The sequence below is a fragment of the Sorex fumeus genome, unplaced genomic scaffold (assembly GCF_029834395.1).
Source record: "Sorex fumeus unplaced genomic scaffold, SorFum_2.1 ptg000044l, whole genome shotgun sequence".
NCBI classification, from domain to species: domain Eukaryota; kingdom Metazoa; phylum Chordata; class Mammalia; order Eulipotyphla; family Soricidae; genus Sorex; species Sorex fumeus.
Window position 1 is genome coordinate 44,353,483 of NW_026606101.1, and position 25,829 is coordinate 44,379,311.

The 25,829-nt window shown below is 55.7% G+C and overlaps 1 protein-coding gene across 2 annotated transcripts; it reads left to right on the forward strand.

Annotated features, from left to right (window-relative positions):
* The first annotated feature begins 1,576 nt into the window (after positions 1 to 1,576).
* On the forward strand, positions 1,577 to 25,529 carry MAEA (macrophage erythroblast attacher, E3 ubiquitin ligase). Of its 2 annotated transcripts, XM_056121295.1 has the most exons (10): positions 1,577 to 1,728; positions 16,582 to 16,764; positions 17,858 to 18,061; positions 19,348 to 19,470; positions 19,964 to 20,077; positions 22,225 to 22,301; positions 22,825 to 22,933; positions 23,831 to 23,964; positions 24,411 to 24,606; positions 24,789 to 25,529. In XM_056121295.1, the coding sequence occupies exons 1-10, from the start codon at positions 1,660 to 1,662 to the stop codon at positions 24,882 to 24,884; spliced, it is 1,305 nt and encodes a 434-aa protein (XP_055977270.1). In that variant the 5' UTR covers positions 1,577 to 1,659; the 3' UTR covers positions 24,885 to 25,529. The 2 variants fall into 2 exon arrangements, with proteins under 2 accessions (XP_055977270.1, XP_055977272.1); XM_056121297.1 differs by lacking the exon at positions 19,964 to 20,077.
* Positions 25,530 to 25,829: the final 300 nt, after the last annotated feature.

The following is a 25,829-nucleotide window of genomic DNA, read 5'->3' on the forward strand; positions in this document are numbered from 1 at the left end:
CCCAAAAACCACAAAAGGAAAAGAAACTAGACCTAAATTATGGACTGTCAATTATTGGGTTTAGGAATGTTGTTCAGCAGTAAAGCACATACCGTGCATGGAGGAGTTGTGGGTTCAATCCTTGAGCACTGCATGGTTCCCTGAGCACTGCCAAGAGTGGCCCCCCCAAACACTTTGTAGGGTGTAGCTCCAAACACCCCCCCCCAAACTGGTTTTTCTGCGTGGTACAATCTGGAGCACACCAAGTGTGAGGTGGGTTTACTTACAGGGATTAGGAACCTTGAACACAGGCTGGATAGATAGTACAGTGAGTTAAGCTCTTGCCTTGTGTCACCTGGGTTTGATCTCCACTACCCCATAAATCCCAAGACACCAGGAATTAACCATGAGCATGACCCTGTGTGGCCCAAAAGCCAAAACACAAAACAGCAAGGTTCAAAGTTTTCTGTTCAGTGGGGTTTTCAGTGCTCAGTGATAATGCTGAAGGTTGAAGCCTGCTCAGGGGCCCTCCGGCAATCAAAGTATGTGCTCCAGCCCTTTGTGCTGTCTCTGGTCACCAAAGTTTTCTCTTTTCTTTTTGGGCAATCCCTGGCACCACAGGGTCCCCAGGACCACCCCTTCAGCATCCTCAGGAACGGGAGAGCATTTGTGCAATTCAGATACCCGATAAGGGGTTCAACTCGAAAGAACACACAATTCTCGTTTAAACAAAACAAATTCACAGGATACAAAATTTCATCCCAAAGACGACGTCCAAGTGGTAGAGGAGGAACTATGATACGTGGCTGAGATCGGGAAGCCGCGATGAACGCTGAAGCGGCGCCAGCACCACGGACACATTCGGGAATGGCCTATCCTGCTTCGGTTCTGGGGACACACCTGGCGGTGTGGCTGGTCGCCCGTGGGCCCTGTGCAAGGCAGGTGCGTGCACCCCGTCTTCTCTCTCAGGCCGCATCATAACTATTATTACTGAGGGAGAGAGGTCGCGGGGGGGGGGGGGGGGAGGGGAATGTTCGCCTCGCACGAGGCCAAATTGGTTCCCGGAGCCCCGGCAGGAATGACGTCCCCGCACAAACTGAAAACACAAAAACCAAAAACCCCCAAGTCACAAAGTGGGCGGAGCGCGACGAGGCCGCAAAACCGACAGGCGCCCAGGCCCTGCCGCCCCGGCTCAGCGAACCGTCGAGCTCGTGCTCCATCCCGGGATGACGGCGCCGGTCACGTCTCTGGCGTGAGGCGGCGAAGCGCGGCTACTTCCGGAACCGTCGGGCCCCTGCGGAAGGGAAACCGGAGGCGGCGCGGCGTCCCGGGCTCCGGCTTTCCGGGACGGCGCACGCTGGGACCCGGGGTCAGGCAGTTTCTCGCTGGCCGGCGCGGGGACGCAGGAGAGGGGCTCGGGTCCGGGGTCTCCTGGGCCGCCCGCCGGGCCGCTCGCGCGAGGAAGGGCCCGCCCACTCCCGCTCCGTACTGATTGGCTGCGCGCGAGGCCGGCCGGCGCCGATTGGCCTGCCGAGCCGCCTCTCGGCGCGCACTTCCGCCAGCGGGCGTCCTCGCGCGCCGTTGGCGTGGGCGCCCGGCCAGCCAGCCCGCGCGCAGCGTCACTCCCCGGCGTGCCGCGCGCCGCGCTTCGCCTCCGCCCGCCTGTTTTGGCGACCCAAGATGGCGGTGCAGGAGTCGGCGGCCCAGCTGTCGATGACCCTGAAGGTGCAGGAGTACCCGACGCTCAAGGTGGGCGTCGGCGGCCGGGCGGGGTCTCGGCGGCTGGGCTGCGGCCGGCAGCCCCGGGCCCGGGTCGGCAGCGCGCCGGGCCCCGCGGGGTCCGGGCGGTGGCGGCGGAGCGCCTGGCGCTGGGGGCGGCCGCGGCTCGCGGGGCCGGCGAGTGTGGGAGCCCCGGGCTCGGGGGGCGCCGCGGGGCACCCCGGGGCGAGGCCCTCGCCTGGGGGCTGCGCGCGGGCCCGGCCCGGGGGGTTGGGGGCGGGCCCGGAGCCGCGCCGGGGGTTGCAGGGCGCGGCCCGGCCCCGACGCCGCCGTCCGAACCGCGCGGCTGCGGGACGCGCCCGGGCGCGGCGGACGTGGCGACGCCGCAGAGGCCGGCGAGGGGCCGCCTCGGGGCGCCGGCCCGGTCGCCAGTTAGGGGCCCCGCGGCAGGCGCTCGGCAGCTCCCGAATGGGACTCGCCCGTGGGGCGCCACCGAACCCGAAAGACAGCTGGCGCCATGCCGGTGACCTTGGACGGACCTCGGCCGGCCTCCCGGCGCTTCCCGCGAGGGCCCCAGGTGGGCCGCGCCTCCTTCGAACGGGAGCTCCTGCGGGGCCTCCCCTGGCGAGGAGATGGCGGCCGAGGGAGCCTCCCCTGGTTGGGAGAGGGGCGGAGGTGGGCCTCACCGGTTGGGGGGGGTGCCCCAGCAGGGACGACGGCTTTTCCCCGGCCCATCTCACCGCCAGGCTGCTGGCTTGGGGGCTCTCCGGGCCGGCCTGCCTGGCCACCCCGGGGTAGTGAGGGGGTGGCACACTGCCACCGTCGCTCCCTGTGGCGCTCCAGCCTGGCGAGGGTGTGGTCGCCCGTGGCCCTCCGCAGCACCACCTGCCCTGGGACGGCCCCTGTCTGCCCAGTGGTCCGTTGCCAGCAGCTTTCTCTCCGCTGTAGGGAGGAGAGTAGAGTACTGTGGCGTGGGACCCCACATCGTCGGACTGAGGCCCCAGCCAACGTCTGTGATGGTGCGCCTCCCTTCCGCCACGATCCCTTGCCAGCCTTCAGGACTGTTTTGAAGGACTGGTGGGTCCGGAAGGTTTCAGATCAGAACCGCGCACCTGGTCTTGGGGCCATCTGGGGAACATGGAGATGGGTTACCCAAAGACTCCTCTTGCCTGCCAGGGGTGGTGGCCTGCCTGGCTACGGTGCTCCAGCTCTCTGGGGAGCCGACTGCCCTCGGCCACTAGAGAAGTGGAGGTTTTGTAAGTACAGGCACCACTTCTCCGTTTTTTCTCCATATCAGTCAGAGCCAAATAATTCCTTTGTGTTGAGACTTGTATAACCGCTGAGTTAGCCCTATATATGTATTTTTTGGTCCGTGCTCAAGGACTGCTGCTGGCTTGATATGCAAGGGTGGCTCCTGATTGACTGTGCAGTGCTGGGGTGCTGGGGTGGAACCCAGGCCTCTTGCATGAAAGGCACGCACATCTCTGTTATACCATCTCGAGCACAGACAACCTTTCGTGTGTAGGTGTTTTCATATGGGAGGAACCACCCAACCTGTGCTGGGGCTGGGCACCACTCCAGTGCTAGGGTCAGAGAATGGTGTGCTGCTTCCGTGCTGTAACTGGCAGTGCTCGGGGAATACTTGATAACCTCAGCACTATCTCTCCAGCCCCAGAGTTAGCCCATTTGCCTAGAAATTTCTCATGGACTGTGAGGAAGTTGGATGAGGAGGGGCTCTTAGAGCAGCAGTTAATGTGGAAATCTCCAGGCCTGTGCATTGCAGGGCTCTGGACAGCAGGGTGGAGGGCCTGGAGGTGTAGGTGCAGGGAGGTATCACACAGTTCACTTGTGTGTCATTTGTGTCCCACACTCTGCAGACTTGAGCTGTTTCGTCTGCTTGAGCCCAGGATGCCCGTGCCTGTTCTCAGGGTTGGACTTGCTGTTCTTGTGAGTGGGTGCTACTCTGTAGAGTGGTCAGTGCGCCCTACCTTCTACCTACCTCAAATGGCACCTGAAGCCGAAGGTGTGCCACATTGAATCTGAGCTCTCTGAGTCACAGCTTCAGCTATTTTACCAGGGAGTCCGTTGTAGAGTTTAATATTTGTGCGTTCTGTTCTGTCTTAATATGCCAAATAACCCAACATTTTCCCCATCGTTTTTTATCATCACCCCAGAGCAGCTGGGGGCCCCAACCCAGGAGAAGGGCCTGGCAGTGGTCTTGGGCCTTGTCTCCTCTGCTGGGTCTAGTTCCTCTGCTGTCATCCTCACTGAGCCTTCTCTCAGCTTCCCCTTGGGGGCCAGTTCTGCACAGGGGAACACATGGTTGCCAGCACGTGCTCTGCGTGGAACTGCGCGTGGCAATATTTCAGGCCGCTTCCTGCTTCCATTTGGGCTGTCTGGTCGCCCTGCCAACTCCCTGCCTGGGCTGCTTAGAGGTTCCTTCCTAGCAGACACAGCTTCTGAGTAGGGAGCTGCTTCTTGCTCTCCTGCAGGCCAGGCCCCAGCCTGGCATCCAGCCTGAGTTTACAAGGAGCTCCTCCCTCCGGAGTGCCACTTGGCTCTGAAAACAGGCCCATCCCCCAGCCCCTGGCCTGAGATTCCACCCCTCCCTACTCCTCCTGCTCTGAGGTCCCATCCCTTCCCCTCTCCCCCTGTTCTGCGGTCCCATCCCTCCCTTGTGCCAGGTGGTCCCAGCCCCCTCCTCCGTCCTGAGCCCTGCCTGGCCCTGGGCCTTTTGGTGTGTGCTCAGCAAGGGCCCTGCTCTTTTGAAGAGCCATGTCTACCTTTTACTCCTGTCTTTCATGCCCCAATTGAGATGCCAGGTAGTTTTGTGGAGTGCTTTTCCTGGGGTGGAGCTTCCTGTATCCCATGAATCTATTGCAGCTTGCATGTTTTCGGTATCAAGGATTTTCTGAAATCTGATCCTCTGAACAGGGGAGGGTCTGCACACCTTTGACAGCTGGGCTCTCTCCTCTGCCCCCACCACCACTGGCAGCCAAGCCAGCTCCAGGACTGAAAGAACTAAGACTTCTGGAGGCAGCACACTGAACCTACTCAGGCAGTAGAACTGGGGTGCTCCAGCAGCGTTTGGGGACCCTCTACCCCCCCCCCCCCCCGTGTGCTAGGATATCCTCCAGACAAGGCCACAGTATCCTGCCCTCTCCCCCGTGAATGTGCAGCCCTTGGTGCTGGCTGGCGTGGGGTATCCCTGGAGTTCCAGGAGTATGTGGGTATGCGCAGTTGTTGCTGGGAGCCAGCAACCCCATGGGACATTATCTGCAGAGGCCCCTTCAGGCTCTAGCGCAGCGGAAGAGCTTCAGCCAGTGTGGACGGCGCTCCTGCTGCAGCCCTGGCTCCTTGTGCCGTCTGTGGCCGCCTCACACCCTCCCCACTCCCTGCAGGCTGCATCGTGCCCCTCTGGGGCTCCTTTTCTCCTTCTCTTGCTTCTGCAGCCGCCAAACCTGACTTAGTGCCTTCCTGCACTGGGCTTCATCTCTACTCCCCAGCACCCCAAGCACCCCATCCTCACCCCCTGTGCCTGCTGCTCCTGGATGCGCCTCCTCTTGTCTATGTATCTGTCTTCTGCTGTCCCTCTCTTCATGTCGGTGGGAGGTGCAATCTCTCCGGGGACCTTGCAGAAGATGCTTGAGGCCAGTAACTGGAGCTTGGTGTGGGTCAGAGCTGGGCCTTGTGGCTCCTGTCTGACTCTCCCAACCCCTCCTTTGTCGTGTCCTCCAGTCCTGCTGCGAGTCTGCTTGAGCACAGGAGCTGTTGGATGGATGCGTGTTCCTGTCTCCATCATTCCCTTGTGTGTCTCAGAGGGTCCGGGCTGCCTGAGCTGTGAGGGGAGAACCCAGATCTGCCTTCCTGTGGCTCCACCCCTTATTGTGACCTCTGACCTCAGGAATGCACAGCTTCCTCTGCCCTGGCCTGCTCACTCACCCCCATTCTCATGACGTGCAGGCCAAGGCCTCCCAGATATCAGAAGCCTTACTCAGAGGCCTAGTCTCCACCTTGTAAGTCTGAGATTCCTTGAACCTGTGTCCTCTGCCCTGTCAGTCAGGGCAGCCCTGCTCAGCCTGCCACACATCCTCTTCCCGCTGTTTCAAGCACAGCTTCTCCTGCAGCCACTGTGGCTGCTCTTTAGGCTGCTCCAGGCCTCCTGACTGCCGTCCCCTACCTGGGACACCTGAGGCCAGAGGCCACACTGGAAGTGGGGAAGGATGAGGGAGGGATCCCCAGGGCTTTCGGGACTCAGCTCCTCCTCATCTCCACCTCTTCTTGCCTCCTTCTCACTGCTCCCTCCATCTTCCTCCTCTGGCCCCTTCCCTCTCCTCCCTCTTCCCTGTTCTCTTCCCTTCTCCATGGAGACACCTCTTGCTGTGTCCCTTGCTGCTAGGGGATATGTTCAGAGTCTTTGCACTTGTGCCTGGGCCATTAGCCTGGTAGCTGCTCTCTTTCCCCTGTTCACTTCATACACCTTTCTAAACATGAGACCTGTCCTCTTCCACCTGTCTGTTTTCTCTCTAGTCCACTACTTGAAATACTGTATTGTTTCCTGGTTTGGGGGATTACTACTTCTGTGCTCAGGAATCACTCCTGGCGGTGCTCAGGAGGCCATATGTGATGTTGGGGATCAAACCCCAGTACATTGCGTGTAAGCACCTTACCTTGCTGTACTGTCTCCCTGGCAAACCTTCTTTGTTTCTCTTTTGGGGGGATGGGGGCTCACCCAGATTTACTCAAGGCTTATTTCTATCTCTACACTCAGGGATCACTCCTAATGGGCTTCTGCTGCTGTTGCCTGGAGGTTTTTTTGCATCTCATCTTCAAATTCACTGGTTCTGTCTTCAGCTGCTGTTACTCTGCTGTTGAGGGCATCCATTGAGTTTTTCATTTCATCTACTAAATTTTTAAATGATGGCATTTCCGTTGTAGTTTTCTTCTTTCCACTCTCATCCTCCTGTCTCGTATTAGATGTTCCACTGTTTCTTTAAGCTCATTAAACATCCTCACCATTTCATCTCTGATTTTTTTTTATCAGATTATGTAGGTGGACATTACTTGTTGAAGCTTCACAGCTCCTATCTTCTTCCACTTCTCATGGTGGGGTTCTGCTCTCTTTCCCCATGGTGCCTGTGGCTGGCTGGAGGCAATTCTTTCCAGTACATGGTCAGTGTTGTGTCTCCCCTCACTGCCAGGGAGGACTCTGGGGGAACTCCAATGGGTATTGGCCTCTTTTCCTGTTGAAGAGAGTCCTTTCCAGTTTGTGTAGAGCCTCTTGTGCTAATGCAAGGAATGTGTTCTTTGCCTGAACTTACTGCTGCTTTTTGATTAGGGTTGTATTGTTTCTTGCACTGCTATTTTTATGAGTTTGGGGGAATGTTGATTTGAGTAGGGGCTGATGGACTAGTGGCCTAATGTGGTTGGGGTAGCCAGGCTCCCTTTGTGAAAATTCAGGCCAAGATGTGGCTCTTATAGGATAGGAAGAGAAGATTAATTGAGGTCATGTTAGTGGCTGCCAGCTGAAAGAACCATGCCCACCACTGCTCTGATCTGTGGCCGGAGACAAGCATTAACAGTGTTCAGGGGACTGGAGTGGTAGTACAGCAGGTAGGGCGTTTGCCTTGCACGTGGAGGACCCGAGTTCAATCCCCAGCATCCCATGTGGTCCCCCAAGCACTGCCAGGAGTAATTCCTGAGTGCAGAGCCAGGAGTAACCCCTGTACATTTCTGGGTGTGAACATGCCCCCCCCCCAAAAAAAAAACATTCAGGCTTGGTCACAGAGCATGTGTTCCAATTCCGTAGCATCCCGATGGCTCAAAGGGAAATTCTTCCCTACAGAGCATTCATGTTGGAAGACCTTCCTAGTGCACCTTCACTTGAAGTTCCTTCCCACAGAGTCGGGTTGTTCCTGTAAGGGTACTGGAGGAAATACAGTTTAACTTCAGTTCCATGGAGCAATCCTAGTTTAGAAGCTGAAATGCAACAAATTACCAGAGGAGAATAGGTAGCTTTGAGTAATACAGAATTGAAGTCTTTGGTATAGGGGGCTGGAGCGATATAGCACAGCAGGTAAGGTGTTTGCCTTGCACGCAGCCAACAAGGCCGACACAGGTTCGATTCCCAGCATACCATATGGTCCCCTGAGCACTGCCAGGAGCAATTCCTGAGTGCATGAGCCAGGAGTAACCTCTGAGCATCGCCGGGTGTGACCCAAAAAGCAAAAAAAAAAAAAAAAAAGTCTTTGGTATAAACAGGTAAAATTAAAGCAGGTTAAACTAAGTTAAAAGATTTTTAATTCACCAAATATGAACAGAAAGAGCTGAGGGGTAATCTCTTAGCTAGGAGTAACCTCTAAGCACGGCCAGGTGTGGCCCAAACACACACACACACAGAGCATGCCTTTGTGAGGACTCAAAAGGGACACAAGCAGGAAAAATGTGTTGAGTAGATTACATTTTTTAAAAATTAGTTATATTTTTCCTTTTTGGGTCACACCCAGCGATGCTTCTGATTCTGCACTCAGGAATTACAGCTGGTGGTGCTTGGGTGACCATATGGGATGCCAGGGATCAAACCCAGGTCAGCCACATGCAATGCAAACACCCTACCTACTGTTCTATCGTTCTGGCCCCTGATTACTACTTTATAAGTTAGAAGTGGTATCTACCAGGCTCGAGAGAGTAGAGCAGGCAGGGTGCTTCCATGCATGCAGCTAACCTAGGTTTAATCTCCAACACCCCATATGGTCCCCCGAGCATCTCTAAGAGTGATCCCTGAGCACAGAGCAAGGAAGCAAAAAGTAAGCCCTGAGAACCACAGATGTGATCCAGAAAATAGAAACAAAGTGAATAGACCTGACTGTAGGGAGCCTGCCTTTATTTATTTAGTTAGCTTTTGCTTTTTGGGTCACCCCTGGCGGTGCTCAGGAGTGGGAATCAAACCCGGGTCGGCCACGTGCAAGGCAAATGTCCTACCTGCTGTGCTATCATTCCGGCCTTTAAGGGAATTTCTGGGACCAGATGGCATCACTGATGAACTTTATTTTTTTGGAGACCGCGGTGGTGATTCTCAGGGCTGTGCGTGCAAATTCAGTTTGGCCTCATGTAAGGCAGGTGTTTTATACTCTGTGATGTTGCTCCAACTCTGAGTTGTATATTAATACTTTTTTTAAAAAGAAGAGGAAGAACACGTACCAACTTGTGTAGTCCACCTTCCCTTGGTACCACAACTAGATGCAGAGACATCATTAGGGAAGCACAGACCACACTGTTTCTTTGGAATGAACATAGGTGCCAGGAGTTGGCTTAACAGCAAAAACATCTGCCTTGCAATCATGAGGTTTGGAGGAGTTCCGGGCCAGAGTGATGATAGTACAGCCAACAGAGTACTTGCCTTGCACGTGGCTGACCTGGGTTCAGTCCCCAGCACCAGAGAGGGTTCCCTGAGCCCTCTAGGAGTGATCTGATAAGTACTGAGCATTGCTGGGTGTGGTCCAAGAACAAAAACCCAACTGAAACCCAATTCCTGGTGTTCCCATGTGTGCCAAGCCCATCCTGCAGCTCTGCTGTCTGGAAGCCCCAGATCCCAGGCACATAGCTTGTGTTAACAAGCACAGCTGCAGTTGGGAGGTCAGCTGCATAGAGCGGGGTGGTGCTGCTTGCTTTTTTTCTTAGTTTTCTTCTGTGGTGCCACCGCTAGCTGTATTGGTGTTGCCCATAGGCATCTGCTAACCATAGGAAGCCCAGTGGTGTGTCCCTAACATTTTAGTGCTCGGGTCCCAGAGGTGCTAGGGGCCAGCAGGACCACATCCAGCAGGGTGGAGAGGGGACTGTGTGACAGTCAGGATGGCACTCAGTCCCTCACACCACTAGGTATCTGTGTTCCTGGCCACTCTAAGCCACCCCCTCCTGGCTCAGACATTCCTTTCTAATGATCTGGAGGCTGGTCTGAGATGAAGTGTACCATAGATACTCTTCCTGGTGGGTAGATACCGCCTTCTCTCTGTCCCCTTAGGTGAAAAGTCATGGGTGACAAAGCTTTTCCTCCTCTCTGAAGACACCCATTCTGTTGTAGGGCATCAACATAGAAACTGGGTGGTGGGGGTCAGCCAGGCAAACCATTAAGTTCATAATCTTGGAAATGAACAAGAATGGAGGGCAAGTGACAGTACTGAATATTATGTACTGTTTCCTGGGATGGGGGAGAGGAAGTGGATTGTTGGGATAGAAGGGAGAGTTCAAACATAAACCCAGTGTCACTTTCTGTAAGATGCTGTGTTCTCTCCAGATCTGAGACAGGTGCATTTCCACAAAGATGGAAGCCAACCTCACACTGGGGCAAAAGGTAACAAGAGTGCATCAGAGACTACATTTTGGAACTAAATTCCAACAGAACATGGGCTGAGAGATAGCTCAGCAGACTGAGCATAGACAGAGGGAGGCTTGGCCTCAGCTCTGCCTCTGGAGCAGTCACCAACATTGGTGGGTATGCCAGGAATGGCTGAGATTAGTACCAGGAATTTTGCTCCATGACTTGAAGGCCAGCCACACGTGCTAGGTGAAAAGGAAGCTCAGATAGAGAAGAGAGCACCAAATAAAGGGTGTTGTGAGGATCCTCCCAGGGTGGGAGAAGCATGCTGAAAGTAGTCTATAGACCAAACATGATCGCCACTCAATGCCTCTCTTGCAAAACATAGTACCCAAAAGAAGAGAGAAAGAACAAGGGGGAATGCCCTGCCACAGAGGCAGGCTGGGAAGGGGGGGATGGAGGGTGGGAGGGATGCTGGGACCCGTGGTGGTGGAGGATGGGCACTGGTGGAGGGATGGGTACTTGATCATTGTATAACTGAAACCCAAGCACAAAAATTTTTAAGTCTAACTGTACCTCACGGTGTTTCACTTAAAAAAAAAAAGTTAAAAAAATTGGTGGGTATGGCCCACAAACCAAATCCTGGTATAAACTAGGTAGTCATTTCTTTCTAACACCTAAAGCAAGCGCGCGCTCACACACACACACACAAATTGAACTTCATTAAAACGAAAAGTAGTGCTTCAAAAGACAACTATCATGGGGGCTGGAGCAATAGCACAGCGGGTAGGCATTTGCCTTGCACTTGGCCGACCCAGGCTCGATTCCCAGCATCCCATATGGTTCCGTGAGCACCGCCAGGAGTAATTCCTGAGTGCCTTGCCGGGTGTGACCCAAAAAGAAAAGAAAAAGACTATCATGAAAGTGAAAGAATATTCATGAAATGGGGAGAAAGTCTTTGCAATATGGAGAATTCTGACACTTTAGTTAGTAAGAAGATAGATAACCCAGTGTTTACAATGAGCAAATAATTGCTCTGGACTTCACCAGAGAAGGAAAAATAATTCATGAGAACACCTAGAGTAGAAACCTTTCTACCCGGAGTTGCTTTTGGCACTGAAAGGGTGCGCAGGAATGGTGCTGGGGTATCTTAGTAAAGGCCAATGTAAATGGTGCTGCCACATGATCCAGAGTTTCTGCTTAGAAATTGCAAGCCAGGGGCATGGGTTTGAGCCATATCCAGCAGTGCTCAGGGCTTACTCCTGACTCTGCACGTGGGGCTTGGGGGATCCTGTGCAGTTTGGGATTGAACCCCGATCAGCCATGTGCAAGGTAGTGCCCTAGCCACTGAACTCTCTCCTTGACCCCTCCACTCAGATGTGAAAGTTTGTCTGTCCTATTTTGCATAGGAAAGTGCTTGGCCTCAGTCCACGCAGCCCTAGTGCTTGCACTCCTGACTGTGAGTGTACACTTCCCAAAGTGTGTGCGCCAGCGGGTGCAAGCTAGACACACCTGCCCACTGGAGACCCTGAGTCCTGTCTCCACAGGATACCTAGAGTAGACAGCATTCTTCATTGATGTCCTGGTAGCCTTTCAACATGGCCAAATGCCAGGAATGGCTGTGGGACCGGTAAGCACAGTTGGGGGGCCCTCCTCCCAAAGCACAGAAGTTCCAAAGGAATAGGGCTCCACTGATGTAAAATGTCCAGGACAGCCTAGTGTAGATGAGTGGTTGGTTGCCCAGCCTCAAGGGGATCTGTGTAGTGGGTAGGAGGGAGGGCAAAATGTTCTCAGTGTTGATGGTGGTGATGGATGCACAAGCTTGTGATTGCACTAAAATCCACTAAACAGTACTGAACTTACATTCTTTCCACGCCTGGCTGTGCTCAGGGCTTACTCCTGGCTCTGCACTTAAGGATCAGTCCTGGCAGGACTAGGAGGACCGTATGAGGTGCTGGGAATCAAAACTGGCTTCACCACATACAGGTCAAAACACCTTAACTGCTGTACTGTCATTCTAGACCCTGTAGACTTAATTTAATTTTTTTTTTCTGGGTCACACCTGGCGATGCACAGGGGTTACTCCTGGCTCTGCACTCAGGAATCACTCCTGGTGGTGCTCAGGAGATTATATGGGATGCTGGGAATCGAGCCTGGATCAGCCGTGTGCAAGGCAAATGCCCACCCGCTGTGCTATTGCTCCAGCCCCCATTAATCTAAAAATTTTTTAATTGTTAATTCTTTACTCGTGCTGACAGATGTGATGCTTTTTTTTTTCTCGTTTTGGGTCACACCCAGCTTTGCACAGGGGTTACTCCTGGCTCATGCACTCAGGAATTACTCCTGGCGGTGCTCGGGGGACCATATAGGATGCTGGGAATCGAACCCAGGTTGTCCGCATGCAAGGCAAGCGCCCTACCCACTGTGCTATTGCTCCAGCCCCCAGATGTGATGCTTTTTCCCTGCGCAGAGTGAGGGCTGTATTATTGAGGTCCATTGTTGGTTTCTAAATATGTACTTGGAAAGGATCACTGTCACTGTCACTGTCCTCCCGTTGTTCATTGATTTGCTCGAGCGGGCCCAGTAACATCTCCATTATGACAATTGTTACTGTGTTTGGCATATCAAATACATCACGGGTAGCTTGCCAGGCTTTGCCGTATGGGAGAGATACTCTTGGTAGCTTGCCGGGCTCTCCGAGAGGGGCAGAGGAATCGAACTCGAGTTGGCCATGTCGGCCGCTGGCAGGGCAAACACCCTACCCGCTGTGCTATTGCTCCAGCCCATGGAAAGGATGAGTAGCTGAATTAGATATGAGAAGAACCTAATGAGATGATGAATGAATGCCCACTACTGGTGTTCTTGTGCTGTTGAACTTGGTGGTGGATTAATTGCCTAGTTCCGGTACTGGTTGGATCTGTGGCCCGAAGGCTCATGAACTTAGAGTGGCTAGAGTCATGGCAGCTTGTGGTCTCCTCAGCAGTGTGTGGCTCTATGTTCTCTGACCCTCCTGATGCTTTTTTTCTCCAGGATGGGTGCATGGGACCAGAGCTATAGTACAATGGGTAGGGTACTTACCTTGCACATGTCTGACCCAGTTTCAGTCCCTGGCATCCCATATGGTCTTGTGAGCCCCACCAGGAGGAAGCCCTGAGTATCACTGTTCTGGGTGTAGGCCAAAAGCAAACAGAATTGGGTACATGGTGCTGGAGTACTCAGTGCCATGGCAAGTTTAGTGTGAAGATGGGGGGGTCCCGGGAGGGTGCTTGCCTGGTATGTGTCCGACGTGGGTATGATCCCTCGCACCCTGAGCTCCCATGGGCATGACCTGAACACACTGTCCCGCCCCCTCACCCTTCTCCACTGATGTGACACATTCCATCTTCTTTTCATCTTTGTTTCTGTAAAGGGATAGGGTCCCAGGCATCCCCAGCATCTTCACGTTCTCTGAGAGATACTTTCCTTCCTTTTGGCACTCAGAGTAGGGGTGTTTCTTAGAGCGCTGTCTTTCTACCCCCTTCCTCCATCTTTGTCTTTGCTGTTCCCTTTCTGGGGGACCAGTAAGGTTTTTTAGGTACCCTTTCATTTTCTTTTGTGGCTTGGTACGTTCTTACGACAGGTCAGAAGTGACTCCAGATGTTGTCCTGTATCCATGGAAGGTGGCCCTTGTGGAGAGTGCCTCCAGTGGCCAGTCCCTGCTAGCATGCATGAAGACCCAGAGTACCCTGTGTTACATACTGCCCAGTCCAGAGTCATGTGCCCCACAGGCTCAGATGTATAAGCTGTACCTGTCAGGGGTCCTCCCAGCTCAAGCGCTCCTGTCATGTCCCTGCTTATACAGCACTGGTCAGGTATCTTCCCGGCTCACACGGCTCCTGTCAGGTTCCTCCCTGCTCACATGGCATCTGTCAGAAATTTGTCCATTCCGACACTGGCTTCGCCCTGAGTACTGACCAGGAGTTGCTGCAGTCTGTGTTTCACAGCGCCTTCCGAAGCACAGGTGGAGTTGCAGGACACCTCCATTCATCCATGTGTTCTCGGAGCTGGGAGGCACCCTCTCTGTTCAGCGTCCTTTCCCAGAAGCAGACAGCCCATGCAGGCACCTCAAGGCCAGTCCCCGGCCCTGAGCTCCCAGGCTCCTTTGTTGAAGGGGCTGTGCCAGCAGCTCCATCTAGACAACCCTGACTCTGTGCAGGATCTGGAACCGTATGGTGCTTAGCCGGTCAGCTATTAGTGATCACGTGTGGAGAAACACATGTCCCAGCTGTGTCCCTCCTGCTCAGCATTTGGCCCAGAGCTCTGCACAGTGCTCCCTGACTCCGCTTCCAACAGGCAGCAGCCACTTCTCCTTGCTTATCCTGAAGCTGGAGCCCAGCACTGTGGGGTCCACAGGCCTCCTGTGCCCAGGTCCCTGTTGGGGCTGTTCTGGATGTGGAACTCCTTCCTGGGACTTCTGTACCCTTCACGGCTCTCCCCACACCCATGAACAACTTGTCTGGATCTGACTCCAAGAGCAACTGGCCTCAGATGGGATGTTTCCCCAACACCGGTCTGTGAAGCTTCTCTCTGGGCGCCCCCAGATACCCCTTCCATGCGCTCCTTTCTTGCATTGCTGCTGCTCTTGCTCAGGCCAGAGTGGGTTTGCATGTTCTGGGTCAAGCACTGGTGTCTGGTGTTCCCGTCGCCTCCCCATCACCCAAGTGTGTTCTGCTTTCGTGCCCTGCTTCCTTCTCCCAGCCTGTGCTTCGAGGGTTGCTTTCAGTACTGAACACTGCCTAGTCTTTATCCTTGGCAGATAGGTGGCCCTCCCTTACCCCTGCTCTCTTTCCTTGTATGGTGCCTGTTCTCACCATTCGCATTTGCTCTGCTGCTGCACTGTGACTGTGACTCTTTCTGAGAGGCCCTGTCTTCATGCTGGCTGACTGGCACAGCCCCTTGGGAGGGAGCCGCCAGGGCCTGGTACACTCCCGGGGGTGCATAACAGGGGCGTGGGAATGCCGAGTTGCTGCTTTCAGTGGCCGGAAGGAAGGAAATTGCTGCATAGCTCAGCAGGGCCTGCAGGAGGGAGGTGGCTGCTACTCTGTGACCACAGAGTGATTGCCGGACAGAAAGTGCCCTGGTGCAAAGGCTGGGCTGCCTGCTGTGGGGCGGTGACCCTCAAGCAAGCCATCGGCAAGGTGGCTACTGTGTGGGCTGGTCCATTAGCTCTCGTGGCGTGCATGAACTCTGTCCAGTGCCTGTCACTGGGTTAAATAGGCCCTACCCTGTGCCTCTGGTGGCAGAGCCAGCTGCTGTACCTGGTGGGTATCTGTTCAGTCTCTGATGAAGTCTTGTCACTGGTCCAGTAGCGGGGCTACAGAGACTTTTTTTTTTTTTTTTTTGCCAAGTGACACCTCTCAGGGCTGATTTTAAACCTGGTGGCTGTGAGCTCCTTGGGCCACTACTCAGATGGTTCGGGTCCCTGGGCCACTGTGCTGGTGACAGTTCCCAGTCCTGTCGTGCCACTGCCCATGGGGATGTTGCATGGAGCCCCTCCCCTTGTGTCCATGGTCCCAGAGATGTGGCTCACTGAGGCTGCAGGTCTCAGGGCAGCGAAGGCTCTGAGGGTGTTTGGACGCCCTCCTCAACCAGCCTGGCTTGCTCTGGCCTGCCTCGTCCCATCCTGGAGCCCAGCAGATGTGGGTTGGGGATTATGGGCACACTTTGGTCCTGCCCCCCTCCCCTGCCCTGGGGAAAACAGTGGTATGTGGGGCTGCCATCACCAGCTGTTACCCTCTGCACTGAGGGGGGGCAGTGCAGAGTTGATAAGGGGTGGGTGGGGCACTGCCTGCCTGGGTATCTGGGGCTTTGGCCCAGCTGCTGTAAGAGAGGCTTTGTGGGCGCATATAATGCCTAATCCCATGTGATGCCTGCATCTCCCCACTTGAGATGTGTACTTTCCTATCTAATGCTGGGACGTGTGTAGGGGCTTCTCCATTTTGGGGGAAACCTGTGCTCTCTCTTGAGCGTGTTACTCTCTCTCCCACTTTGCTCTTCCTTCACCCCTTCAAAAACCTCCAAGTAAAGTGTTTTACTTAAAAAAGGGGACGTGGCCTTTGCCCACCGTGGAGGCCACGGGGACCCTGCTGTTCTGCCACAGGCACTGGTGGGGAGTGCTGCTGCTGGGGTCCCAGCTGCCCCCACTGCCCTTGGGTCGGAGTGTGCTCCTCACTGGGAGCTGCTAGTCGGCTGCGCAGACCCTGTGCTGTGACCCATGTGGAATCCCAATACTGACGTCCCCTGACACTGGCAGGGTGGCTGGGGACGGCCTTTGCACCTGCCCTCCAGCAGCCCTGGCCTCCAGGGGCCCGCTGGCTGGTGGTCATCCTGGGTTCTGAACAGAAGTTACAGGTTGCTGGTCTTCCCCAGTAGCATTGAGGCAGTACCTTCAGACTGGCCCTTGGAACTGGGGTGACCTGTCACCATGTCCATCCTGTTTTCTTGGGTGAAAACAGAAGCGGGAGGAACCCTGTGCAGTAGGACAGGGCTTGGTGGAGTGTGACTGTCACTGAATCTCCCTATCTGCCCAGGTGCCCTATGAAACTCTGAACAAGCGCTTTCGTGCTGCGCAGAAGAACATTGACCGTGAGACAAGTCACGTGACTATGGTGGTGGCTGAGCTGGAGAAGACCCTGGGCAGCTGCCCTGCTGTGGACTCGGTGGTCAGTCTGCTGGATGGTGTGGTGGAGAAGCTCAGCGTCCTCAAGCGGAAGGTCAGTGCTGCTAGGCTGAGGTGGTAGGCAGGGGTACATGAGAAGTCTGCGGTCCGGAGTTGGGACTCTGTGTTGGCTTCACAGTGCTCCACACCTTTCCCCCTGAAGAGCCTGGTCCTGTGGAACTGGATGAGACTTTAGAATTTTACCTTAGATGCATGTGTGCAACTTTTGGGAACAGTTGGCCAGGATATTGGGGCTCTTGTTCCCATGGGGCTTCTTCCCAGCAGCTTCAGAACTCAGGAGACAGAAATGTCCAGAAATATACGGATGGGATGCCACTGCTCTGGAGAGTGGCTGTTTGGCCCACGTGGGCGTCTGTAACTGGGAGGTCCTGTGGGTCTTGGGGGAGGGGCACCAACCAGGATGCTTGTGGTCACAGGGCTTTATGGCCCAGGTTTTGGACCTCGTGATCCAGGGACTTGCCACCTCTTGCTTGCTAGGAGCTCTGCCTCAGCCTGTGGCAAGCAGCAGAAGCAGGCAAGAAAGGATCCCACTCCTTTGGTACTCAGTGGCATTGAAGGGTGAAGCCTGGGCTTGAACGTGACTGTAGCAAGTCTTAACGTGAATCGGGTTTTAGGAACCAAATGAAACTTGAGTATACAAGAAATGCTATAGATGCATCACTGTGCTGAGTGTTGGCTTCTTGTCACATCATGGCCCTCATTGTGGAGCTGGACTGAGTGGGTGTCTCAGATGCACTCTCTGAGGGACAGATGTTGGAGCAGGGGGTGACGAGAGCAGACTAGAAGCTTCTGGCTCTTGTTACTCTCCCAGGGAGAAGTTAACAGGAAGGGTGAAGGAGGGATCTGGGGCAAAAAGTTCTGAAGAAAGCACTGTGAAGGGAGCCGTTGACCCAAGCAGCACAGAGTAGATGTGTTCCCATGGACTAGGGGACGCTCTCCTGCCGGGTGTCGGCTCAAGGTTGGCTGCCCCAGCCTCTCTGAGGCTTTGAACAGTGATGAGATGGATCCCTTCCCAGTGGGTATTGGTCAGCTTGGAGGGTACCTTTGTAGATGGACGTGGTGGGTGATAGGTGGGTGGCAATGTGACTGGCCACCATGGGTCCCCAGCATGAATCATGGTGTCACAGGCGGTGGAGTCCATCCAGGCTGAGGACGAGAGTGCCAAGCTGTGCAAGCGCAGGATCGAGCACCTGAAGGAGCACAGCAGTGACCAACCAGCAGCCGCCAGCATGTGGAAGCGGAAGCGCATGGACAGGATGATGGTGGAGCATCTGCTGCGCTGCGGCTACTACAACACTGCTGTGAAGCTGGCGCGCCAGAGTGGCATTGAGGTGGGCCCGCAGCGGCCGCCTCTGGCCTATGTCTGTCTCCACTTCCCCGCCTGTGTCTGCCCCCACCATCCCTGGCCTGTGTCTGCGTCCACCTTCCACCTTCCCCACCTGTGTCTACCCCCAGCTTCCCCAGCCTCTGTCTGCCCCATCTCCCTGGATTGCAGTGACTGCGCAGGTATGGCAGATGCTGTGCTTTGTGCCTCTCTGCTGTGTCTATTTGTGGGGGCCAGGAAGGAGGTAGGAGGTTGCACTGTGATGGGGACGCATCTTCCTGCTTTGTCCTGATTCCCAGAAACACGCTCCTTCCTCCTTTTCTGGGGGCTTAAAGGTTTACTGACCCTCCTCCCCACCATCTGACCCTCTGGCCTTCTTGACCCAATTCCTGGTCTACCCCTCTCCTGTGAGCAGCTCCCACCTATGGTTCAATGGACTTCGGTCCTTGCCATTCTGGATCTGGTCTGGAGATGGCCATGTGCCACCTGGGAACCAGTACTGGGGTGCACAAGCCATGGCTACTTCTGCCCCCATTGGTGTTTTGTCACCAGGCAGGCAGCCTCTGCAGGTCTGACAGAGGCCTGCCCTGAGCAGACAGTAGCCCTGGGGCATCTCCTTCCCTCCCCTCCTGGAGGTCACATGCTGCGCCACAGGTTCCCTCAAGCAGCTCCCCCCTGCCCCCCTCCCCCACCCCCCATGTGGATGCCTGTGGAGTTGACTGGCTCTGCAGTGCTGAGGTGAGGGCACTGTGGTGCTTTCGGGCGGCCCCCGGTGGCACCGCACGTGCTGCTGTTTCTAACTCGGCTTTGTGCTTTGTGTGGGTGCTCCTCTCAGACTGCCCTGCTGCAGCCTTGCCCCTCGCTCCACCGCCTTCCCACTCTGTCCCACGGGCTTTTGTGGGTGACAGTCCCGCTGTGCGGCGAGCAGGTTGTGGCTCCCTTCTGAGAACAGGCGTGTCCACTGCGTCCATTCTAGATGGAGAGAAGCAGACTTGAGCCACGGTGGTTTCCGCTCCCTCCTCTCCTGTGCGGGGCTCCTTCCTTCTGGCTATGCTGCCTCTGCTGAGGCCCTGCCTCGCAGCCCGTTCTCAGGCCTGGGTGGTGGATCCCCTGGCCTGTGGGAGGGCTGATGGGGCAGACCCGCTCCCCAGGGGTGCAGCCGCACCCGAGGTGCCGACCAGGGGTGTCAGAGGTGAGCACCTTGGCCCTCCCCAGTCTCCATGCCGCAGTGGAGGTGCAGCGCGCTTGGGGGCCCAGGCCAGTGCACTGAGCACCCCACTCCCTTCCTCCAAGGACTTAGTGAACATCGAGATGTTCCTGACGGCCAAAGAGGTGGAGGAATCCCTGGAGCGCCGCGAGACAGCCACATGCCTGGCCTGGTGCCACGACAACAAGTCCCGGCTGCGCAAGATGAAGGTGGGCGGTGGGCACGGACACAGAACTGGGCTTCTGATGGGGCATGGGGGTGCTGTGGGTGATGGCGTTCAGCCTCAGTGGAACACCTGGCCGGGCATTGGCTCTGCATCTGGGCTCCTGATGGTGTGGGGGGCTGTGGGTGGTGGTGTTCAGCTCTAGTGGAACCCCTGAGCGGGCACCATCTCCTCCATCCAGGCCTGAGCTTGTGCAGGGGTTGGGGGTGGGGGTGAGGATGCAGCTAGGTCCCGAGGCCATGTGGGACTTGAGCTCTGGCCATGAGGCGCTGTTCATGGCAGGACTTCCTACTCCCTGTGATCGAGACTACAGCCTCAGGGTGGACTCATGCAGACAGACTGCAAGTGTGACCTCAGCGGGGCTCGCAGAATGCCCCTGTCCCTAGCCTGCCTTCGCCGTCCTGCCAAGCGTTCTGTTCCTGGGCAGCTTGTCGGGTGCACATAGTCCCCAGCCAAGGGTGACACTCTCTGCCACTCAGGGCCGCCAAGGCGAGCAGGACGTGAAGACGGGACGCAGGGGTAGAGCGGCCAGTGGCTCCCCTAAAGAGAGTGAGGATCTTGGTATGGAGCCCCTAAAAGGAAAGCCTGAATTGGTATGTAACTGCCCCACTCTCCTGCTCTGACCACGCATAGCCTTCTCACTTCGGCCAGCCAGGCCGCCGGGGCCAGGCAAAGTCCTGCAGGTGACTCTTAGGCAGAACCGCCACTGGGCCTTGATCTTTGGGGGAGCAGGTGGGGGTGAGGAGGGGCAGGGTGAGAGCGGGGCGTTGGATCATGGGCTATAAAGTGGACTCTGAAGACCAGAGTCTTTGTGCAAATAAAAGGTGTAGCTAACTGGAACAAGGTGGTCTCTGACCAAGAACTGGCGGGAGAGGGGACCAGCAGGACGGGGCAGGGGCACGCGGAAGCTGCAGGCACCACATGAGTACCAGGGAGAGGCTCTAGTTGCCAAGTGAAGGCTTTGCTTGCCAGGCAGGGCCCTGCATTTGATTTTTGTCGGGAGTGACCCTGAGCACTGCCAAAATTAAAGGAAGATGCTTGCTCCAGCTCTGCACAGAGGCATGGTTCTGAAATCGTGGGGTCTCGGGCTGCAGTGTGGAAGCCTGAGGCTGGGACAGCCTCACAGCCCCACTCTGGCACATGTGGCGGGTTCACTTGGATCTCATGCTTTCGCTGCAAGGGGCCACGCTCACGTGTGACTATGCATGTACCCTCCTCCTCCCCCGTGGTCTCTGACGGCTTCCTGCAGAGTGGGTATGGGATTGTTCAAGCCTGCTGTGGAGGGCTGCAGCTGTGTGGGGCACAGCACTCAAGACGTCCCTGTGCCTATAGGCAGAGTGCCCTTGCCTGGGTGCCCTGTGCACCTGTCAGCAGCACCAGGGCTCAGCTGTGTGTAGGCAGGGCCACCCTGAGCTGGCGTTGGCTGGGAAGGCGCAGGTGCTCTGGGCTCCTGCCCAGGTAAGTGACTTTGCCTCCGACCCACCTGGTTGCTCAGTGTACCGCATCCATGGCTGGAGTGGACAGGGGCTGTAGGAGAGAGTATGCCCTGCTGGGAGCCGTGGGGTCCTGGTGGTGCCTGAACCCCTGTGAGTGTGGAGTGGGGGTCCCTCACACCATGTCAGGTGGGTCAGTTTTCTGAAGCCACGGGAAGGGCTTTTATTTTTTAATTAGAAAAGGTAGGTTGTCAAAAGCAGTTTGAGATTCTTCCTGTTAAAATGTGATTCTGCACACCTCTAACACTGTGTGTTAGGGCCATGCTGTCCTGGTCTTGCTGGTGGCTCCGTAGAGTGGAGAGCAAGGGAAGTTGACTTGAAAAAAGAATGCGTCTCTCTCTGTGCTCAACCCACGTTGGTCACCAGCACTTGGGAAAATATCTGGCCTAGATCAGGGCAGTCTTAATCTTGGCACAGAAGTTTTGGATCCTTTGCCTTTCCCTCACAGAAAAGAATTTCAGGAGGAGGCAAAATGGCACAGCAAGATAGATTTTATTGAAACTATTTAGAAAGCTGTGAGGGGAAAGTAAGAAAGCAGTATGGGCTCGAGAGAGAACACAGGCTTCTCCAGAGTGGAAGTAAACAAGCAAAGAAACAGACAAGCGGGACACATGGTCACGAGAGAACACAGGCTTGAGAGCAAGCCTGAAGCCGTGGGAAAGCTTTTAAGTGTGAGCTTCATGGACCCAGGCCGCTGGGTTCACGTAGCCGTACCCCTTCCAGCATATCTATCCTATGCCATCCCCAGCTTGGCTGCCCACCAGCTCCCCAGCTCTGACCTAGCCGCTGTATCCCAGCCAGCCGAAAGGCTCATCTCAGACATGATTTGACCTGGTGCCCCATGGTGCTTCCTACCCTACCTCTTTCCCCTCCCCCCGCCAGAAGATCTTTCTGGGCTTTCCCTTTGGCTGGGAATACCCTACCTAGAGTCTGCACTCAGGTCCCTTGTGTCATGCTCCTGTGTCTGCTCCATATGAGGCCCCGCCTTCTGGTCTGCTGTGTGGGTCGATGCCCATGTACTGTGGGATGCAGATCTGATGGCCATGAGGTCCAGGGTGTGGTTTGCCCTGCACGGAGGGCTCACTGGCTGGGCCACCAGATCAGGTCATATTGGGTGGGGACAGTAGGGAGGGAGGTGTGCATGCTGTAGCTCCGAGTGGCCTGGGCCTGGCTCTCCAGTGTCTGTGCGCTGCCTGCCAGGTGGACTCTTCAGGCCATCTCAGTCTTCATCTGTCGTCTCTCTTCAGAGCTGCCTGGAGTTCAGCCTCCGGATCCAGGAGTTCATTGAGCTAATCCGCCAGAACAAGAGGCTGGATGCTGTGAGGTAGGGGTGGGACCCACGCTTGCTGCCGGGCCATTACTTTTGCACAGCCTTGTGTTGTGTGGTGTCCCCAAATGTGGGAGCCCCTGAGCCTGTCTGCTCCCTGGGCAGTCCGGAGCTGGTGTGAGGGTGAGGCAGCTTCCAGCTTCCCTGGAGATGGACACCATCCTTTCTGGTGCTGCCACTCTGGGTGCAGGGCAAGCTTCTGGGTTCAGGTGACAGGGCAAGCTTGCCAGTCTCTTCTGGATGTGGGACTGTTTTTTTTTTTTTTTGTGGGGGTGCCCTGGGGTGTGGTGTGGTTAGGAAGGGCTGGGATTCTGCCTGGGGGTGGAGGGGGTGTTCGCCAAGTGCCTTTGCACAATTTGCTGAGGGGCCCCACCGTGCTCCAGAGGAGGGTTGAGTAGTGCTAACCCTCACCCATAGGGGTGGGGTGGGGTGGGGTGGAGTGCTGGTACAGGTTTCTCAAGCAGGCTCAGGGTCCTGGAGGCACAGTGCAAACTTAGGCCATGCACCTTTCATTTCTCAGACATGCAAGGAAGCACTTCAGCCAGGCCGAGGGAAGTCAGCTGGATGAGGTCCGGCAGGTGATGGGCATGCTGGCCTTCCCACCGGACACACACATCTCTCCCTACAAGGTAAGAGGCTGCAGGGGAGAAATTTTCCCAACCTCATCCTGTAGCTGCTTGGATCTCAGGTGTAGGAGGCAGACACGTGGAGCAAATCCCACACTGAGACTTGGGTCTTCGGGACCTGGGCCAGGACTGTGCACACACACAGCATACCCAGCATCCCACGCCTCTGAACTGAGGAGGTACTTGGGGCATCAGTGGGAAATGGCTGCAGGCCCAAATCAGTTGGGAAGTGGGTATATGTGACACGGAAGGACTTTGGGTGGTCTGAGGAAAAGGTGGAAGTCATGGACATACCCAGAAGGGTCAAGGAGAGACGGCCAGAAATACTGTAGATGATAAGGCACTTGCCTTGTACATTGCCAGTCCTGGTTGCTTCAGTCCCCAGCTCTGCATAAGGTCTCTGGAGCCCCATAGGAGCCAGGAGAAAGCCCTGAGCACTGCTGGGCGTGGCACAGAAATTAAAAAAAAAAAAAAGCCGAGTGCGGCACCGGAGCAATAGTGCAGCGGGTAGGGCATTTGCCTTGCATGTAGCCAGAGCACTGCCAGGAGTAATTCCTGAGTGCAGAGCCAGGAGTAACCCCTGAGCATTGCCGGGTATCACCCAAAAAGTGAAAAAAAAAAAACATAACAACTGAGTGTGGTGGGCATTGTAGGCTATTGCCCCTGTGGGCCCCCTCTTGCTGGACTTCTCCTGGACTGACTGTGAGAACAGCAACTTGACCTGTTCTCACTCAGCATGATGGAAACATGGGCCTCCTGGAGATTGGGGTGACGGCAGCTCTCGCCCCGAAAGGTCTCCTTAGCTCTTGGGAGTCTGGCTCCTGTGCTCCCTCATCTGTAGGCAGGCCCTGCTTGCACTAGCATCTGCAGTGACCATGCGCCCCTCTTGCTCTCTCCCAGGACCTCCTGGACCTGGCCCGGTGGCGAATGCTGGTGCAGCAGTTTCGGTACGACAATTACCGCCTGCACCAGCTGGGGAACAGCTCGGTGTTCACCCTCACCCTGCAGGCTGGCCTCTCAGCCATCAAGACCCCGTATCCTTCCCGTGGCCAGGACTGCTCCCGGGGGCTTAGCCGGTCAGGTGGGGTGAGCACTCTTGGGGTGGGGAGGCAGGTAATGGCAGCTCTGACAGCTCAGAGCAGTGGTCCCAGAAGGCCCCATTGTTTCCACCTGGCCATGGACCTGGCAGCAGCAACTCTTGGTGCCTGTGAAGCCCTGCATCAGTGGGTCCTTCTCAGGGCACTGTGGTCCCTGGCAGGCTGCCCTGACTTCCTCCTGGCCCCCCTGCTGTTAGTGAGCACTATCAGTGCTGGGCCAGTGAGCAGTAACTGGACACTTGAGAGAACAGGATTGTGGGTAGCCCCCCACAGTTTTCTGGGGATACCTGCCGGTAGGTGAGACATAGCGGGGCCGGCAAGAATCCCACCTCTAGTCTGTCTGAGCCGGCTCCACCTTGCGACCCTCCTTGACCTAAGCGCAGACAGTGCTACAAGGAAGATGGCAGCTCCAGAAGCCCTGACTGCCCTGTGTGCAGCCGCTCCCTGAACCAGCTGGCCCAGCCACTGCCCATGGCACACTGTGCCAACTCCCGCCTCGTCTGCAAGATCTCCGGCGATGTGATGAATGAGAACAACCCACCCATGATGCTGCCCAATGGCTATGTCTACGGCTACAATGTGAGAGGCCTGAAGGGTGGGAGGGGAGCGATGGGATCCCCACTGGTCTGCCTGTTCTCCCATGTGCAGCCAGCTGCTCTGGCTCTTCGCTTTGGAGCACCCCGTACAGGGGCCCTGCAGTTTCCTTGGTGGCCAGCACTGGTTTGCTTGTCTTAATGTTTTTTTTTTGTCATTCTTTTCAGTCTCTGCTCTCAATCCGTCAAGATGATAAGGTTGTTTGCCCGCGAACCAAAGAAGTGTTCCACTTCTCACAGGCGGAGAAAGTATACATCATGTAGGCTTAGGCTTGGCGCTTGCCAGGCGGCCGTGGGCACGAGGCACCAGCCCGCGCCTGCCTCGCCTTCCTGCTTCTTGCGACCAAAGACCAGTGAGCAACGAAGAATGCTCTGGGAAGAGAGGAAATCAACTCTAGCAAGTTTGTACTGGAAAACGTTTGGTTGGTAGGATTTTGTAACATAAGTCGGCTATTTGATGCTTCTGAAATGAACTTTCACCTTTCAAAGAAACTTTCCTTTAAAAACTGAACCTGGAGGGAAAGTAGCACATTTCACAGATGGGAATCGACCTGCTGTGTCCCCACAGTTGCTCCCTTTTGCTAATGACGAACCTGGGGAGCCACCCTTGGTGGCTGCTGGCTCCCGTCATCCGTGCGCCTTATTTCCTGCTGAAGAACGGATTCCTGCAGAGACCTACCAGACCAGCTTCTGGTGGCTTTGCTGTGTGGGTCCACGACTCAGACCTAAACACTGCTCATGCCAGAAATGAACCTTCTGTCGAAATCTCACTGCTGACTCCAATCAGACAAGCGTCCCACACACAGCCACAATGTAGAAGTATTTAGCACCTATTTTTGCATGTTGGTGTCGATTAGCTAATAAACTGTAAATGTAAAACCTGTTAATAAAAGGGTTTTCTATTTCTCATTTCTGTGTGGAGCAAGCACTCTGTGCCTCATTTGTAGCTGGCTCTTGTCCAGCCCCTGAACCCTGGTGTGACTAATTCAGGCTACTTCTGCCACAGCTGTCCTGCCAAACTGCTGGTATTGGGAGGCTTGGGGGAGCTCTGGACTCTTGGCTATTTAGGACAGAGTCTGTCGCCAGCCAAGCTGATGCCAGGGGAGGGGAGCTGGAGCTATGCCCTGTGCTTACCACATAGACAAGATGGTGGCAGAGATCATGCATACTTGGCTCAGGAGTATGGGGGGGGGGTCAGCCTGTTGGAGC

Coding starts and splice junctions, on each gene's coding strand:
- MAEA (XM_056121295.1), top strand. CDS start 1,660: ATGGCGGTGCAGGAGTCGGCGGCCCAGCTGTCGATGACCCTGAAGGTG. Junction 1,729..16,581: donor AGGAGTACCCGACGCTCAAG/GTGGGCGTCGGC, acceptor CTATCTGCCCAG/GTGCCCTATGAAACTCTGAA. Junction 22,934..23,830: donor CACACATCTCTCCCTACAAG/GTAAGAGGCTGC, acceptor GCTCTCTCCCAG/GACCTCCTGGACCTGGCCCG.